This window comes from Phodopus roborovskii, unplaced genomic scaffold (assembly GCF_943737965.1).
Source record: "Phodopus roborovskii unplaced genomic scaffold, PHOROB, whole genome shotgun sequence".
NCBI classification, from domain to species: domain Eukaryota; kingdom Metazoa; phylum Chordata; class Mammalia; order Rodentia; family Cricetidae; genus Phodopus; species Phodopus roborovskii.
In genome coordinates this window covers 106026-125516 of record NW_026126516.1, presented here as the reverse complement: position 1 = coordinate 125516, position 19491 = coordinate 106026, and the positions used below count along the sequence as shown (strand labels likewise).

Here is a 19491-nt window from a genome sequence, read left to right as displayed (position 1 = left end):
GGGTTCTCTGGTTGCATAAGTAGCATCATTTGTGTGTTTCTGTCAGCTCTCCCATAAGCACATTCTAAAAGCTTATTGTATGTGAACGAGATAGTCACATTTACTTTTGTAAATGCTGCAGTAAGTGGATGTGTTAATCCCTTTGGTTTGTCCCGAAGAGCCGTGGGAGAGGGGTGAGCTGGGGTGAGGTGAGGGCATTAGTGTGTGTGAGTTCCTGTGTGTGTGTGTGTGTATGCCTGCGCGTGTGCGTGCATCCGTGCGCGCGGTAGGAAGTAACAACCAAATCACTACCTTGTGTCCTCTGAAAACATGTATGACTGTGCTCCCTGCTGCACCCTGATGGTGAGATTGGAGAATTAGCTCTCCCTGCTCTGCCTGCAGTGGGGACTCAGACTCTGAATTGAAGCCAGAACAGCCCGAGTTTCATTGGAAAATTTCACGGGAGTATCTTGGCATCTTCTATCTGAACCTGAGTGGTGCATGAGTGGTAAGGTGCCAGATGGGGGGCTCAGGGATGAAGCAAGCACGAACGGAGGCTGCCTGAGAAAGTGGCTGTGAGGTGGGGTGAAGGGGTGATTTGGGCAAGTATTCTGTACTTACTGTACCCTCCCTGCTGTGGTCCCGGGATTGAGGTGGGAAGAAACGTCTGAAGCACCAGCCAAGCAGCACCGCTGAATGCAACAGCGCCCTCTGGAGGCCATCTCTAGGTCATGGTGTGTGTGGAAAAATCTGAACAGATTCCCAAACCATTTAGGTTGTTGATATGTGCTTACACAATTAAAATATTTTTAATAATATGGAGTTAGTGAACAGTTTTCAGTATACTGATGATTAAGTTAGACCCATATCCTATATTAAATCATATATTAAAAATGGTATGTGTATGTCTGCGTGTGCATGTGCCATAGCATGTGTGCAGAGATCAGGGGTCAGCTTTCAGGGGGTAGTTATCTCCACCTTATTGAAGCAAGGCCTGTTTTGTTTCTGTACCTTTAGAACTGAGCTGCCCCTCCAGCCTTGGTTTTTAAATATACAAATAGACTATATATATTATTTTAGTTGTCAGACATGAATAGTATTCATTTGAGTACGCATATATATTTTAAATTTGCACTCTAAACAAACCTGGAGGAGTCTGAACTTGCCAAAGGAATTTAAAATGTTGGATTACCAATTGGATTAGCCACAATATAAATCTGCCAAACTTCAATTTTAGGGTAGGTCGATGAAGCTAATACATATTTAATGATACTGAAGTTTTACTTCTTTCTGCTGACTAAGCTGAGAAAAAGCAAACAAATGAATGGGGGAAGTATAAAGGTGGCCCATGGCTTAGTTTAGGTTTTATTGCTGTGAAGAGGCACCATGACCATGGCAACTCTCATAAAGGAAAATATTTAATTGGGTCTGACTTACAGTTTCAGAGATTTAGTCCACTGTTGGCATGGCCAGAAGCATGGCGGTGTGCTGGAGAAGGAGCAGGGAGTTCTGCATCTGATCTGCAGGCAGCAGAGAGAGACTGTGTGCCATACTGGGCATAGCTTGAACATTTGAACCCTCAAAGACTGACCCTATGGTGACAGACTTCCTCCAAACAAGGTCACACCTTCTAATAGTGCCATTCCCTATGACCAAGCATTCAGGCACACGAGTATATGGGGGCCACTCCTATTCAAACAGCCATAGTCCACTTTCTAATAAGGTATACACATCACAGGTTAGTGCTGTGGAAGATTAGTGATCACTTGAATGGGCACTGAATACACACATTTTTTCTTACCATATTAGTTTTCTATTACCATGATAAGACACCATGACCAAAGAGACTTATCAGAAAAAGCACTTAGTTGGATTTACGTTTCAAAGGGTTAGACTATGGTGCAGGGAGCACAGCAGCACAAGGCAGGTGGTGGTGCTGGAGGAGTCGCTGAGAGTTTACTTCCTCATCCACAAGCAGAGAGCTAACAGGGAGCAGCACAATCTTTTTGTTCTGCTCTGTTTTTGTGTTTTGAGACAGGGTCTCTGTTTAACAGTCCTATGAGCTTAAGGGAGCCAACTACATTCAAACAGACACACCGGTATAATTTTTAACTGCATTCTCCATACACATCTTAAATCCACAGTTAAGTGTAGATCTCACCCCTCATTCAACACACTGCTTCTTGTAGTAATTTCCATTACAGAAGGCCACGAACGGTCAAAATGCAGAGGACAACTGAGCATGGGGTACGGAGCCCTAACAGACATAACACAACCCCTACACCTAGAGCTCAGGGAACACAGCAGAGAGTGATGGGAGATGCCATTCTGTATATGTTTCTCGTCCTGGTTAATGAATAAAGCACTGTTGGCCAATAGGAAAGGAGGATAGGAGCTGAGACACCTGCTGTGAGATGATATTGTCTATGTATGATAGGGAAGTTGCACAGATAAACTCTCAACAATATGACTGCTTAAAGAAATACCAGAAGAATGACAACCACCAGTTGGCATCGCAAGGTGGATGGGAGAAATCCCACCACTAGACAGAGAGCTACAAGGAATTTATGACCACTGAGAGAGAAGAAACAGTCTTCTTCAGGGAATGACAGCTACCTAATTGGTTATCCAATGCCAAGTCATCTGCCAGAAAGACATATATACTGAACAACAGTAAATGGATTCAACAGGTTGTATATACTCACACTATATTATATACTTATTCATATATCCATGTATGTAAAACAATTAGAGAGCCATGAATTTAAATGTGAGCAGGGGGTAGAGTATGGGAGGGGGTTGGAGGATTGGAGGGAGGAGGGGAAATGATGTAAACAGAGTACACATGTATAAAACTTACGCTATACTTTTGGTAAAATATGGATATCAGTGATAAACACAGTATAGCAATTAGCCTGAAAAAGTTAAATGTCTTCCAGAAATGACAGTTTCTAGAAAGACTTAAAGACTTAATAACAAGATTAAAAATATTAAAAGAAACCTTAGACCCATGTGACTTAATGTTTTAAAAATGGAAATTAAAAAACAAAAAGACAGAAGCTGGAGATATGGCTCTGTGGTTAAGAGCACTGACTGTACTAACAAAAGACCTGGGTTAAACTCCCAGTGCCCACACAGAGGCTCACAACCACCTGTAGCTCCAGTTCTCCAGGGGCTTTGGATCCCTCTTCTGGTCTCCTCGGGACCTGCTCACACATGGTGCACAGACGTACATGTAGGTGAAACAACCATAAACATAACATTTGAAAAAAAATGTTTTTCAAGACAGGGTTTCTCTGTGTAGCTTTGGAGAATCTTGTGGAACTCACTCTGCAGACCAAGCTGGCCTCAGGCTCAACAGAGATCCACCTGCCTCTGCCTCCGGAGTGCTGGAAATAAAGGAGTGCACCACCACCTGAAAATTTGAAAATTTTTAATGGCAGTAATTTGCATCTACTAGAACATTACAGTGGGTTTAATTTGTAGTTTGAGTTTTGGAACACTAGAGAAACGGGGTAGTTATGTAGGGATGGTTCTTATTGTTTGTAAGAAACATATTTCAGTATGGTTAGTTCAGATCCCCTTTATATTACTGGTTGTCTTACAGTCCTCTGCCATGGTGCAGAGCTGCGCTGTTGTATTTTAATCATTGGGAACTGAAGAAAAAATTACCAGCATGTCAATTTTTTTCAGCAAAACCTGAGCTAGATCTAAGGTTTAAACTTTACTCAAAAGATTGGCAGTGGACCTGGTATATTTTTCTACTTATTACAGTATCTTTTTTACATTAAAATAAACATTTTATTTATATACATTAGTGCTAAAATTTAGAACTTAGGTATGTTAGTATGTTTTGTATTGCTGTACTAGAATACCTGAGACTGAAATCAATTTATAAAGAGGTAAAGAGTTACAGTTGGCTTATTCTGCATCTGGGAGGGCCTGCTGAAAGTCCATTGCAGAAGGCTGAGGGGAGCAGAGAGCACCTTGCCTTTAAAATCCAGTTTTTGAGAGCTGGGTGTGTGCATGCCTTTAATGCCAGCACTTGGGAGGCAGAGGCAGGTGGATTTCTGTGAATTTGAGGCTACGTAGGTTTATACAGAAAATTTCAGGCTAGTTAGGGAAACACAGTGAGACTCTTACTCAAAAGAAAAAAAAATTCAAGTGAACAGAGTAAGGTTTTGACATACCTTCTCCATTTACTACTATCTCCTTTGTAACCTGGAAATTTGCACCCTGAAAAGGAAATAGCTGTCCTGTATCCCTATCCTCTACCATCTGACTATAACTATCCTCTTTAGGCTATAAATGAAAAGCTGCTAGGCAGTCACAGACATGGGGATGCAAAGAGACAGTCACTGCTTCTCCAGCTTACCTTTAGGGTGCAGACACCATTGCAAATACAGTTCATGTTGTAGGCAGGCGGAACAGGAAGCAATCAGTCCCTGGAGGTGGCTAAGGGTGCTGCCGAAGGAAAGGGCACTCTGAGAAGAGGGTTAAGTGCAAAGGCATGCAGAGGCAGAGCAAACAGGCAGGGCAGCCTAATGCCTGCAGTAGGAAGGAAGAGATGACCTAGGAAAGCAACAGCATCGTATGGTGAACAAATGGACACGTTAAAGGAGAAGCCTGTAGGTGTTTCATCTACTACTTGTTTAATTCTCAAGATGATGGTGCTGTTATTACATCCACCCAAAGGCCGAGACTCAGAGGCTCAACACTGCAGGTCACAGGGATCAAACCTAGACTGTTTCAGAAGGCGCACTATGAGCCTCAGAGTAGAGGGGGCTATGTGATGGAGAGAAATGGAGACATCACTTGAAGAGTCTAAGTCAACTTTTCCTAGATCCATCATTTATAACTCTACCTTGCATAGCTTTTTGCCACACCCAAGAAGAAATTTTAATATTTTTTATATTAATTCATCTCTTAAAACAAATTTTGAAGAGGAGGAGGAGGAACTAAAGGATAATATCAAAATGTCCTAAGAGGTCTAAAAATTAGAATGGGTAAGGGCTCTAAAAATAAACAAAAAAGAATAAAAAACAAACAAAAAAACAAAACAACAAAAAAAAAACCCCAAAAACAAAACAAAAAACTGGATTCAGGGTTAGAGCCTAAAGACGACCTGGCATGCCAAAGGGCAGTACTGGAACAGCAAGAAAAGTTACCAAGTACATCTCAGAAAGATGGTGGCTCCCACAAGGAAGCAGCAGCCGGGGGGAGGGTCTGAGGCGGTCACTGGTAAAAGATGACAGCTTATCCATATGGCTACTGCCAAGGAAAGACAGTTCAGGAATTGAAGAATAGAAGTGGGTGGATGAGGAGACCAAGACTGGGCTGAGGTGATGTTAGGAGAGTTAAGATGAATGAAGGATGGAGAAATGTGCTGTTTACACTCGATCTTAGCCAAAAGGCTCAGAAGGACAGAGGTGCTGCTTACAAAGTTAAGGGAAATGCTAGAGATGTGGTCCCATGGGTTTAATACTCAGTACCCTCTAAAACTAAGCATATGCCTTTAAAAACTACCACTGGAAGGCAGATCTCTGAGTTTGAGGTCAGCCTGATCTACAAGAGCTTGTTCCAGGACAGCCTCCAAAGCCACAGAGAGACCCTGTTTCAAAAAACAAAACAAAACAAAACAAACAAAAACAAAACAAAAAAACCCCAAACAAACAAAACCCCACAAAACTACCACTGGAAAGGTAGAGGCAAGAGTATTTGAAGTTTAAGGTCATCCTGAGCTATACAGCAGGTTCAAGGGAAGCCTGAGTTCCGGGAGGCCCTGTCTTGTGTGAGAGATTTTTCAGAGGCTGAGGAAGGGCTGTGCTATGGGACAGAAGACATTCACCTCAGCAGCACTGTTTCCTCCCAGCAGAGTCTGTTATCCTCAAACCATAAGCATCCACCCTCCTGTCTTCTGCAGTGCCTGGAACAATAGTTTAACCAAAGGCTGATAAGAGCACTGGCTAGTGGAGGTCACCTAGAAGAACACCTGGACGATTAATAGCATCTCATCTTCCTCAACAGTATCAACAAAGAAAACTTAGCACACAACAGTGGTTCAGTATCCAATTACATTATTGTATATGGTTGAAAAGGAAAACTAGAGGTGAGTCTCTAAAAATATTTTCTTTTGTTGTGGTTTCTAGTTTTTCTTTGCATTTTCATTTCAGGACAGGCTGGTTTCAAACTCCCAATCCTCCAGATGTAATGTTGTAAGACCATTCCAGATTATAAAGCATTTCTCAATGAGCAGGAGGCCACTATGTAGGGTCAAACACATTCCTCTGCAAAGCAACTTTAGAAGTGGTACTGCAAAGAGCCTCAGATAACCCAGTCATTCCCTACTTCTGTCGTCCGTACCCTCGTGTGTCATCCCCCTACCCCCTAAGTATGCAAGAGACCCATGACTTGCCTGATTCTAACCAGGACTTTCAAAAGAGTGTTGGCGAAGCATCCATCTTGCTAGCAGTCTCATGGTTCTCCTTCACCTTCAAATAGCGAGTAGCATGCTGTGACCTGCTTAAGGAGAGTGCACGTGGCAGGAGACGGCAAGCATCCATCTGTCCACCAGCCAGCCAAAACCAAATGCAGCTCTCAGATCTATGGCACAAGAAAAGGGATTCTGCCAACCACTGAAACATGGGAGAAGGTTCTCCCTGGCCAAACCTCCTGATGAGCTCAAGCCCCAAATACCACCTGGACTATAGCTTTTTACCCCAGAGCAGAGCACGCATCACACGCTGTGTTTCAATTCTTGAGCCACAGACAATGGAATTAATGATAAATATGTGGTGTTTCAAGATGTTAAATTTATGGTAATTTATTGTATAGCATTGAAAATACAGAAATCTTACTATGTAAAAGGAAAAAAACCAGGAGAAAAGTAACATTGCTTTACTGGCCACATGAAGTATTTATTAATGAAGGTCCACAGGTCAGTCTTCAATGCTCATTTCCATGATTTTTAGAGTCAATAATTCCTTGTCATGATTATTGCCACCTTTGAAGCTGGGGAACTGAACAGAGGGGGACAGTGATGTGTTAAGACAACATAATTCCCTGGAAGTCTCAACCTTTTCAGAGTCACTGTCACCTTCAATAACATCCACAGAGGTTTCCTGGTCTATTAAACTGTCAGAAAAATTTGGGTTGTTTTCATTCCAGGTCGAGGCTTCCTCATCTGTCTCATCATTGATCTGTTGAATTGTAACACCTTCTGAACACTTCAGTTTATGGACGGGTATTAAAAATTCACCCGGTAAAGAGAACAACTTGTCTTCATCCTTGGGCACAGATGACAGCATGTCCAGGGCCTTCTGGAACTGCTGACGCTCTTGCTGAATTACTGTATCATCATCACTTGTAGGTTCATTTTGTTTTGCAATCAGAGCCTTTTGAAAATCAAGCTGATTCAACATTCTGAAATTTCTTTGCTTTGCTGTCTGTTCCTCGGATATGCAGCCTAAGTCAACCATCAGGCCATGCAGCAGGTAGCGCATTTTCTCCTAGGATTAAGGAAGGAAGGAAACATGTGACTGTGAGGGCCATTGCATCAGTTAATAAACTGAGTCTCAGAGGATCAACACTTCCACAGCCCCAGCACCCCCTCCCCTCACACAAAGCACATGTGGAAAGTACCTGTTTTAAATGCCTTCTTTTAGACTACAGAAAAACATTACATTCTAAAGAGAGACAAACCTCCTCCAAATGGTGTTTATTTTGTTTTATATGCCGCTCAAACAGTCGTTCTAAAAACCTACAAATGATAAAGAAAAACATCAGTATCTTAAAATCAGATAATCCATTCGATGTAAAACAGGTTTTATACAGAAACTGACTGTATAAAGGCTGGAAAGTGGTTTCCGGATGATTTTCTCTGTGAAGCTGAGACTAGTCCTTCCTGTTCCGTCTACTTCTCGCACCTGGCAGGCAGTCTGGCATTGGTTATGCAAAGAAGTGATATGCTAGATGCCCTTGTATCTGAAGGACTGCACCCTGTTTTTCTGTGAGTGGTTCAGGGGAGACAATACTCCCTGTAAGGCTCTCTCCATAAGACACAGACACCAAAAACTCCCTACACTCCTGCCAAAGCCTAGAGAAAATGCTCCTGTCGATCCAGATCACCTCGGCTCTAAGTATACACTCCCCTGATGGTATGTATGCCTACAAAAAGACCTCCAAGTGAATGCCAGGTATTTATGCTAGACAATCTGCCCCCACCCAACCCCAACACAGACTATTACAAAGCCCTGGTTGGCCTGGAACTCTAAGCTACCAGGCTAACCTAGAATTCAGAGATCTGCCTCCTTAATGGGATTAAGGGCGTGTGTCACCAAACCTGGCTCACACAAACAGATTTACCTCTTTTCCTGCCAAAGCCAGGGCATGAAAGTGAAAACCATGTTAAAGATGAGAAATTGCATCCCCTAAGGTCACAAGCCCTTCAGAGAATTTAACACAGCCGTGACTAGCCTCAGAGAATGTACTCTTTCTACACCAGGCCCAGAATCACACGAAACTGTCCCCAGGTTTCCTGAAAACACAACTAATTTCCTTGGTCACTCAAGTTACCATCATTCGTGCTATTCAGTGAGGTCAGATTATTCTGTCATTTTTAAAAGAACAAGAAACTTGTATCCTATTCTTTATAGCTTTTGTTCAAATTCTGGAATATGTACATCTTGGCTTTTCTATGCTTATGTAGGTGGAATTAAATAATACATATTATTTGGGTACACACACACACACACACACACACACACACACACACACTTTCTGATCGACTAGATGCTCTTTGAACATCTTTCAGTCAGAAGATACCCATCTTAGTTTCTTTCTCTGGCTGGTTTAGTCTTATGAACCAAAGTTAAACTGTAAGAGGAAAATATAAACATTTACGGAAAAATGTAAATGCTATGTAAAACTTTTGGGGTTTCGTGATTAAAAACAAAGCATAAAAGTTACCATTTTAGCCATCCTAAAATGTTCAACATATCTGCTCTCCAAAAGGTTTCACCTTGAAACTTTGAAGCTCGTATGCAGTTTTTGAAATTATAAGATTAGTATATATGTATGAGTGTGCATGCCTGTGTGTACTCAAGGTCAAGGATGGCATCGTGTATAACATTAATCTATTCCTTTGTGGAAGAGGTTCTTCCAAACAGAAAACCCCAGTAATCCTGTCTCTGTGCACTCACCCTGACAGCCTTGAGGTTTCAGGCCTGCATGAGACTCACTTGGCTCCTTATGTGTGTGCTGAGATCTGAACTTGGGTCCTCATGGTTGTATATCGTTAGATGCTCTTATCCACTGAACCATCTCTCCTGCTCACATTAAACATTTTTTTTTTTCAAATAAAAGAGGTATGACAGTTGACAGTATTGGCTATTGGTACACACCAATGGTCTTTTTATTCCAATAATGAAAGTGTCTTCCTTCATTAAAAAGTAAATCCTGACGTAGAGACAGAATAGCCACTGCAATGTCTGCAGTTCAGCATATGACTGAGAACGTGTGTAGAGTCTGCTGGGCAGTCCTATGCTCTGCTACAGGTAGTGGAGCCTAACGCTTGCTGGATTTTAGACACAGCAGTGTTTGTGCTGTACTCAACAGACAACTTCCATAAGCAATGCAACAATGTTTGTGCAAACTCTCCATTTCACATAACTACACAAACAGAGCTTTCCATTTGTCTTTAATAGATCTTACATAGTTATAGTAAAAATGTCTGTGGGCTGATAAGAGGCTCACCAAGTCAAAAGGTGCTTGCCACTAAGCCTGGTGATGTGAGTTTAATTTCCAGGACTCACATGGTGGAGAGAGAGAACTGACTCCCACAGGTTGTCTTTTGACCTTTGCAGCATGCTGTGGCATGTGACCCCCCCCACATGCAATAAAATTCTGAAAGCTTGTTTTTTATTTCAGATAGCAAGGCAGAATTATAGAGGCTTTTCTAAAAGGTATCAAAAATTCATTATACAGTTTGATATAACCAAGATATAATATTTAAATAAAAAATCTTTATTGTTTTCTAATTTACTATCTTTATAACTTACTATCAATTATAAAACAAAATCATAAAAAGGACCATAAATTTTTATATCCTAATAAGTAATTTTAAAAATCCTACTGTGTGAGAAATAGTCAATGCGCACCTCAATTCCCATACACATTTTTTAAAAAATCTCTCACCTGTTGGAAAATAAACCAAGTTTCAAAATTTCATCAGTCACATTTTCCATGAAGTTTAGGTAGAGCAGCTCTTCTTCCCTGCAGAAGGACACAGAGCATTAGAATCGTCATATGGCATGAGAGGCCAGGCAGGAACACCCCACTCCACCATCACAGGGACTGCTACCCACGAGTATGGAGAATAGTACAAAACAAGTCTGTTTCCTCATGTTCCAAAAGGAAAATAATAAAAGTGAGAAAGCATCCCCTAATGGAGTAACATTTCTATTGGAACATTCATAACGGCAGAAAGACAAAGAGGGTACCACCCAGGGAAGCAGGAGCGTAACATTTATTGAGTCTTGCTCAGCATCTTGTGTTCAAGTTGGGAAATTTACTGAGCAGAAAGATTGCTTTTTTCCCCTCAAAATCCTTATAAAAGAGAAAAGAATTTCTAACAGGCAAATTTATGAATGAAAAAATGTAGTAGTAATTTTTCAAATTGGGACACATTTCTTATTATATTACCTCATGTCTAAATTTTAGTACCTATTATAAGAATGCTAGGACATTATTGTAATTGATTCTAGTTAGCGGAAACTCGTGAATTAATGGAAAATGGTAAGTAGCTATTTAACTGATGAATAAACAAATATAGGGGACAGGTGGTTGTGTAAACTAGCATGCTTAAAAACCAATCCATAGGAACTTGCTTAAGAACAAATAAATGAAGTTATAAAATAGATTACTTTCTTGAACAACCTAACTTAAAAATGTAACATAACCATAGAAAGCAATGATGACAGTCTGCAAAGAGATGCAGTCACAAACCTCCCAAGAGGCCCCTGAGCTCCAAATCTTCTCCTGTGGGTTTACTAGTTTAAATTATTAAAAATAAGCAAGAATCTGACACACCAATTATTAGAAATTATTAGTAGATATTAACTTAGGAACACATTTCCACTGGGGACACATTTCCACTACAGATAAGATGCCCAACAATTCATCCATCAGCATGGATTAAATGACTGATGCTCCAAAGCTGGGTGTGGATGATGAGTTCACCCACGAATACCTGTTGTACTGACCACGCCCACTGGGACATGGGGACAGGTGTGGGTGTGACCGGTGGAGTCTAGGTCGGGTCTCGACCCAGATGTTCTCTCTCTTACTTCCGGGTCGGAGACAGAGATCTGAGGACATCCTTGGAGTGGGAACCTGCAGCGGTCACCTGTTTCTTGTGTAAGTGAATTCTCCCCAAATAAACCTCAATCAGCCTGTATTGTGCCTCAGAATCTTATTACCTGATTTATATGTTAATATATCTTATGATTTCCCTGAGTCTTAACTCTGCTTCCCACTAAAGTAGAAAGAGGTCAAAATGATCTTACTCAGGATAGATTTTACTGTCTGAAGAAAGCTGTGTGGAGAGCTCAAAGAGTGTCCTAGAAAAACAAAAAGGTAAAATATTTTAATGACAACAACAAGGCTGGCACACAAATATTACCTGATGGATAGTCTACATTAGTAATGACATGCATTGGGATTCCTAAGAGTTCTCTCATCTGTGATTTAATTCTTCGGGAGTGTGCGCCCACGTGTGCGCCCATGTGCTAATAGGTGTTTGGGCAATGAGTTTTAAGCACAGGGACTTAGTACTCAACCTACTGTGGTCTTGGAAGTCAAGATCTCCTTAGTTAGGGCACCAAGGGGAAGCTGGGCACTGAAGGGTCTGCGTACTCTCTTCCTGTCTGCTCCAAAGCACATGCCCATTCTTCCCTTGTGAATACTCTTCCCCTTCATCTCATACCCAGTCTCCTACACTGGAAATGCAGTTGATAGCTGACACTTGCTGGTCCGAAGTTTTGCTGGTCATTAAGTATGGGGTGCAATGTTTAAGAGCATCTCCCAACAGCAGGGCACACCAAATACTGGCATGTGGGAATGTTCCACATCATAATGGCTTTTTAAAATTAATTTGTGTGTGTATTGTGTGTGTGTGTGCACATGTGTGTGTGCGTGTGTTTACATGCAGGCGGGTACCATGAGACTGGAAGTCAGCTCTCTCCTTCAAGAATCACGGGTTCTGGGGATCAAACTGTTTATCAGGCTTGCATTGCCAGCACTTGCAGCTTGTTGTCTCCAAGTCACACAGTTCATCAGATGGCAAGTTCTTCAGGACTATTGGTGTCATAGAGCCTGGTTACTATCATTGCCAGAGGATTGGCCTTGAGGACAACCCATTCTAATATGAAGAGAGATAACAACTACTATACACTAGCTTCCCTTTCCCCTTATTAACATATTAATCAGCAAAACTAATTCTACCCTTTATTGAGAACTTTGATAAAATTTCCTTAGTAAGAATGACAGTGCCACAGAATTCTATAATATTAAAATGTATAAGCACATGTATTTAAAATCATACTTAAGGGTAAATGCGATATGTCTATTACACAGGAAGGCAAATGGAGGCAGGGTTTCGGTCTGCGACCTAGGTTGGCCACAAACTTGTGATCCTCTTGCCTCTGCCCCCAAGTATGTAAGGTGCCACTCACCTTTGGGAGGACTCCTGAAGAGTCCCATTTTTAATCCTGTCCCAGTCTAAGTTTTGTCCTTGTGAGGGTAAAGGAGATCTTTTGTCTTCAGCACCGTTTATCATGTAACTAGGTGCCTGGAAATGGAACAAAAGGAATTAAAAGTATGTTCTGAAAGAAATAAAACAGCAAGTATTAACAAAAATAATTACATAAATGTAACTGATATATTAAAACAAAAACAGAATAGTCTACCCAACTATCACTTTCTTCGTGTTAATGAGAAACATTTCAAACAGCATTAGGGAATCATAACAGATCGGAGAGGAGTCTGCATTTGTGACCCCAACTCTGAAAGACTAAAGCATGAGGGTCACAGTTCACAGGTCACCTGGGAAGAGAGTCCACAGCCATACCACCTTTAAAATCTTTATTGTGAGACAAGGTCTCCCTATTTAGCTCTGACTGTACTGGAAGTTGCTAATGTAGGCAAGGCTGTCCTCAAACTCACTAAGATTACCTGCTTCTGCCTCCCAGGTGGTGGGATTAAAGGTGTGTGCCACCACACCTGGCTAGCCACACTACCCTGAAAGTGCCCCGTCTTGTCTGATCCCAGAAGCTAAGCAGAGTTGGTCTGGTTAGTACTTGGATGGGAGACATCACTTACATGCGCACACCCACGTCAAAAAAAAAAAAAAAAAAAAAAAAAAGCGCCAAAGAACAGAAATCCATGAAAATGATAAAATGATACAAAGCTGTAGCTTTTAAGTAGAGAAACAATTCATTAACTACATTACTAAAATTCAAAAGCACATGTTTCAAACACCCAAATGTCATAAATGACAGCAGCTACAGCAGCAGTGGCATACGAACAATGTCAAACAGAGTTCTTCCTATGTGTCTCAAACCTGGCAATATTTTTTTTTTAATTGATCTTTACAAAGATAATTTTTTGTTTGTTTTCAAACAGGTCTCTTGTAGCTCAGGCTGGCTCTGAAATCCCTTTGTGCCCGAGGATGACCTTGAACTTCTGACCCTCCTGCCTCTACCTTCTGGAATTACAATCATGTACCACTGGGGCTGGAGAAATGGCTCCATGGTTAAGAGGACCCAGGTTTGGTTCCCAGGGCCCATGTGGCCACTTGTAGCTGTACTTAACTCCAGTCCAGCGGATCCAGCCCCCTCTCCTGACCTCCTTGGGCACCAGTCAGGACAGCCTGGGCTACTTAGACATACCTTGTCTCAAAACAAACCAAACAGAACCCAAACAAACAAACAAACAAACAGACAGTGAACAAAGAGAAAGGAAGAAGCCAGCAGCACTTCACCAGGCTCATGCAGTACTATTGCTTCATTTATACTGGGCAAGTACTCTACCAAATAAGTTACATCCCCAGCCTCCAAAGCTGATTCATGTAAAATGCTTCACGGTTTTAAAAGTGTGGTTAGACCCTAGATCTACTGTAGTTAATATTTCACTAGTTTTCTTAAGTTCAAGACTACTGTATGGATCCATCATTTTCTCGAAGGGCTACAGATGAACATTTGGATTGCAATGTAATAAACTGGGTTCCTTTCAGTTTCATTTATCACTATAAGTAACATTATGAAGATGAGAATGATGTGTGTTCGATGCGTGTGTGAGCGCAGACATGAGCACACCACAGCGCACATGGAGAGGTCAGAAGACAAGCAACCTGGGAGGCAGTTTTCTCCTTCCCCAGTGGATTCTAGGGAACTCGGGTCACTTGCCCTGTGTTAATTTACTTAGGTATCTATGGACCTAATTCTTTTCGTCAAAATTCAAGGTAAAAATAGGCATCATTTCTCAAGCCCTTCTCCTAAGGACTCTGAAGGTTAGTTAGTCTTTTCGGAAGACATTTGGCTCTCAGAGCCTGTTTTCTCCCCTTCAAAAAGCTATCAATGGCTGAGATGTAAACCCATACTTCCTATTCAGTTTCAGAAGAGAAAAAAGAAGTTGAGTGTGATTAATTTTATTTTTGTATCCCTGAGTCTGTGCTTGACATTTAAACATGCAAACCATGTTTATACTAATAAATTTAGGTTAGGCTATAAATACATGAATGAAATAAGTAAAATTAAATGACTTTGCCTGAGATATCATATTTAAAGCTATGGTATATTAAAATAAATCATTGCTAAACATTCAAAATACAATGTAATAAAGTTTATAAAAGGAAAGGCAAATGTAAGAGAATGTTTTCTACTGATCTTTTTTTATAATACATGATTTATAATACAGTCATGGACAACTTTTTTTTTTTTTTTTTTTTTTTTTTTTTTTGAGACAGGGGTTCTCTGTGTAGCCTGGCTGTCCTGGAACTCACTCTACAGATCAGGCTGGCCTTGAACTCAGAGACAGACAATCCTTTAAAATATACAGGCATTGAAAATTCAAACTTTGATGTAGCTTTGACATCAGCTTTAGTAACTTGTCTACTTTTCTGTGAGTGCTGGTGGTGTGGTACTGAACCCAGCCTTGCAAATGCTAAGTGATTTCTCTGCCACCAAACTTCAGTACAGCTCTGGTTGTTTTGAGACAACCTTGCTAGATAGCTTAGTCTAGGCTGGCTGTATAGTCCAGGGTGGCCTCCTAGTCATGATCCTCCCACCTTTACTAAGTGTTGGGATTATAGGCAAATGCCACCATGGCTTGTTCTCAGAATCTGTATTTTTTGAAAATGTCATTAACATATTTTATTCATCCACCTGTTCAGCCAGCCAGCGAATCACTTGGGTGCTAATAACCAGTGACTCCCTAGATCTGGTAGAGTCCATCTGGCCATTCAGAAAGCACATCTGACACCTGCAAACAAGCAAACCTTCGAATGTTGACTATTTAACAAGTGTCCCCGAGGGATTAATTACTCTGGATAGTCCAAACAGCTGTCTGCAATCTACACAAGTCAAAGCACCTGTAACTCCAAAGACAACAGCATAAAGATCTCATGTTTAGTACCTGCTTTACGTTCACTTCTGAGTCCTTTGAGTTCCTTGTCTCAGCTGCCCCAGACTCAGAATTAAAGCTACGACATTTACAAAGACATGATTGTTACTCCATTATAAGCACAGTGACAAGCTTTACTATCAAGAAAAAGGAATACATCTAGTTACTTTTATAAAAACGTGTAATTTCTAATACATATCTGGGAATAGACATGATTTGGTTCACACATGCTTCCTTTTCTTTGCTTGAAAAATGTTAGATTTCAGTTAACTATACAATGGGCTAAGAGAAATGAGACTGTCCTTACAACATTTATAAAGTTATTACCATTTCTTTCTTTTGGACTTGTTCTTTGACAATTTTAGATAAATACATAATAGTTCCTTCTATTTACATCCCCACGCACCCTCCTCTATCTCCTTCCCACCCGCCATTGCCCCCCCCAGATGGCCCTTTCCCACACTGATGGAAAATATGGACTGCACCTCCACTGTGTGTCACCCTTGCACAGGAGCCCTGCCAGTCCTCAGTCTCACGTCACTGTTAGTGTCTGTGTTGTCAAATCCAGCAATGACGTCTTCATTTCTTACAGATCCAAGTCCCTTTAAATCAGCTATCATTGCACCTCTTACCTATACTCCCAAAACCAGTCTTACAGGGCTTCGTTTCTGAATAACCAAACTCTAGTGCAAAATACACTATAATCACTTGGCAAAGTTACTGAATATCGAGAACCACTCACTACAAGAGAAAGCAATCCAAACAAGGCAAATCATGACTTCCAGATGTCCTCTCAACTGTCTAAGTCACGCCTGCAGCTGTTACTACACAGGGTGTGAACATGTGCCAGGAAGAAACATAGGGAATTGGGTAAATGTTTATTTTCCCTTCTGGGTCTCAGTGTTTTACCACTGTTAACATGAATCTATATTTACATCCGTGCTGTCTGACAATGTATCCTACAACTTCTCTGAAAACAACGTTTAAGAACACACAGAAGTCGGAGAACGATGTTTAACAATAACTTATGGAGTGTTCATTTACAGGAACTTAACGAATCTAATAGTGATTCTTTTCTACAATTACTGTCTACTTCTAAAGATGCACTGGAAAGTCCTATCAATTCGTTGAAATGAGAAGGCCCTGTCAAGATCTCAAAGCTGGCTTACAAAGTGCACAACAAAGCAAGAGATACTGCTTATTGTCCCTCCCACCCCCCATCCGATCCCCCCACTCCTCCCACCCGCGACTTGCTGGCCTTGCTCTCAGCTGTACATGCTCCATACAAACCTGCTCAATTCAGTCTGGGTTTCAGCTTCCATCTGGTCTGGACAGTCCTTCCTTCTTCTGGCAGGTGTGTAGTAGCGATACTGTGATAGGAAGGACTTTGCCTCTGTCTTTAAAGTGCGTGGGGTAAATGGCAACTGCTTGTTAGAAAAGAGGTCCGAGTGCTTTTCCAAAAGATCTCCACTGGGTGTCTTGGAAATGACTAGCTGGAACCGGTGAGCACTTGGGAAGGCACTCCCAGGCCTCCTGTCATAGCCATGCCCAGGGCTCGGGCTCCTGGGTGCTGACCCTGAACAAGCCATGCTGGATGGAGAGGTGCTGGGATACTTCTGGGTGCCATTCATGATAATTTTATTCATTTCAGGCTGAAGATGTAGTCCATTTGAAGAAGGGGTGAATGACTTCGAAAATGATGGATATCTTGTCACTTCTCCAACTAATATATCCTGACCTTGTGGTTCCCCTGAGTGCTAAGAACATATGATTTGATGGTAAGCAGTTACACTGTAAATTCATGTAACTGGGGAATCTTGGATTAACTTATACATGTGACTTGGCTCCAACTTGTGTACAATCATTACTTTGTTATCCCTCAGGGCCTTGAGCTGCTAAGCAAGTGTTCTACCATTGAGCTACATTCCCAGTTCTGCCCTTGTTTTCTAGAAGGAAGCACAGGCTCAAGCTGACTCTGTGCCTCTGCTCTTTATTATCCCATATATTATGTTTTAAAAGCTCATCTGAACTACTTAATTTTAGATTTTGTTTACAGCACAAGGAATCTTAAATTGATTTAAATTCCTTTCTTGATAATGTACAGGTCAGCTAACTTACAAACTGATGTATCTAAGTAAGGAGACTACATGACTACTTCCTAAATGGTCCAGACACATAATTTCCTTCCCAAAATAAGTTAAAGTGAATATTCTGCATTAAATTGAGGCCTTAGGTTATTACTTCAGTACATTAGCTTTTAAAAAAATGCTCTCAAACTGGGCTCATATTACAGCTGATGTACAAAGAGTGTGGCTCTTTGAAAAGGCATTTCTGAATCTTACAGGGCTATCAATAACCATTAGAATTACTTATGCCCAGAGGAATGGTAAGGGGAAATGCCTAATGTATTAGATTGCCTGATAAGTCTTATCTATGTGATGTTTTACTACAATGAAATACCAAAGAGAATCTTTGAGAATACAAATACAGAGCCAATGAACTGGCTAAGTAAATAAAGGTGATGGATGCCATGTCTAAAACCTGAGTTTGATCCCTGGATCTTACATGGTGGAAGGAAATTCCCACAAGTTTGTCACATGCACACACATGCCCATGCACACAGGCATACATAATTAATAAATGTTAAAAGAAAAAGAAAATTTGTCTAGCATACACAAGGTCCTGTGTTTAATCCCCAATACAGGGAAAAAAAAAAAGAACAAAAGAAATATTCTTATCTGATATGGGCTGGCAAATTGTTTTTGAGTTAATAGAAAGCATGAAACTTATCTATATTTTTTTGTGTTTTTTTTTTTTTTTTCCCAGACAGGGTTTCTCGATATATTTTTCTTATCTCAAACACTACCTTGTATTCTATTGTCCCCTTGGAAATCAACAGAATGTAGTATGAAATTAATTGTACTACTGATCTGCTTTTCAAGACCATATAATTGTTTCCTTCAATTCTCTAAATACTGCAAAGCCTGAGTAGATACTGAATATGGGTAAAACTTTGGTAAGCCACCCCAAATGGAAAAGCAGTCTATTGGAAAGTTCTGGAACAAGCAGTCTGGTGGTGTTCTGCCCACTTGCTCTGGTGTCATCATGCTGACATGCGAGGGAGGTGCTTTGCTATTAACTGTTTCTGTGATTTGGGTTTATGCAAAGTTCATGTCAAGGACACCTCCCCAATTTACAACCACAGAACAAGTGAGAACTCCATCTCTTTCAGGAATAACAACAGAAAAAATGGTGGACAAGATCTGAACTGCAGCAGCTGGAAGGAAAGCATTTGGAAGGGTCCTGAAAGGTAGCCTCATGTGAAGGAAAGCAGCAGGAAAGCCTGTGCAGTGAAGACACAAGGTTCTGAAATAGGAGCTCATGTGTCTGCAGAAACTGCTAAGACACTAACAGTCCAAAGCCAGCATTGTTAGTTGTAACTATTTTTTCAGTGAAAATATTTTACAATTAAGTATCTGTCAACCATAAAATCTACCCAATTATTGAACTATACTACCCAAACTATTAAGAGAACTTGATGTTTCTAAAGTATTAGTCATTAAAAATTGTTAAAAAAAAAAAGTACAGGCAAACTAAAAATTACTATTACTTCTAAATGGAACCAAAAAAAGTATAAAAGCATAAATGAACTATCATGTAGGCAAGCAAGTTATAGAATTACAAATACTAAATGGAAAGTAAATAGACATGTTAAAATGTTTGTTTTATTACAAATGATTCATAAAGTACATTACACTAGGAAATTTAAAAATTTCAACAAACCCAAAATTGTTACTTTATATTCAAAGTGTTAGAGATTATTAAAAAATTATG

General features: G+C 40.6%; 1 protein-coding gene across 9 annotated transcripts in view; it reads right to left on the bottom strand.

Moving 5' to 3' along the window:
- Positions 1-6786: 6786 nt before the first annotated feature.
- Spata7 (spermatogenesis associated 7) overlaps positions 6787-19491 on the bottom strand; it is a 30444-nt gene continuing 17739 nt past the window's right edge. For all 9 annotated transcript variants that reach the window (XM_051196423.1, XM_051196422.1, XM_051196424.1 and 6 more), the window contains 7 exons: positions 16948-17414; positions 15670-15736; positions 12711-12826; positions 11544-11597; positions 10174-10251; positions 7681-7738; positions 6787-7487 (listed from right to left, as the gene is read on the bottom strand). In XM_051196423.1, coding sequence (XP_051052380.1) covers positions 6918-7487; positions 7681-7738; positions 10174-10251; positions 11544-11597; positions 12711-12826; positions 15670-15736; positions 16948-17414 — 1410 coding nt within the window. In that variant the 3' untranslated portion in view covers positions 6787-6917. The remainder of the gene's footprint in view (positions 7488-7680; positions 7739-10173; positions 10252-11543; positions 11598-12710; positions 12827-15669; positions 15737-16947; positions 17415-19491) is intronic.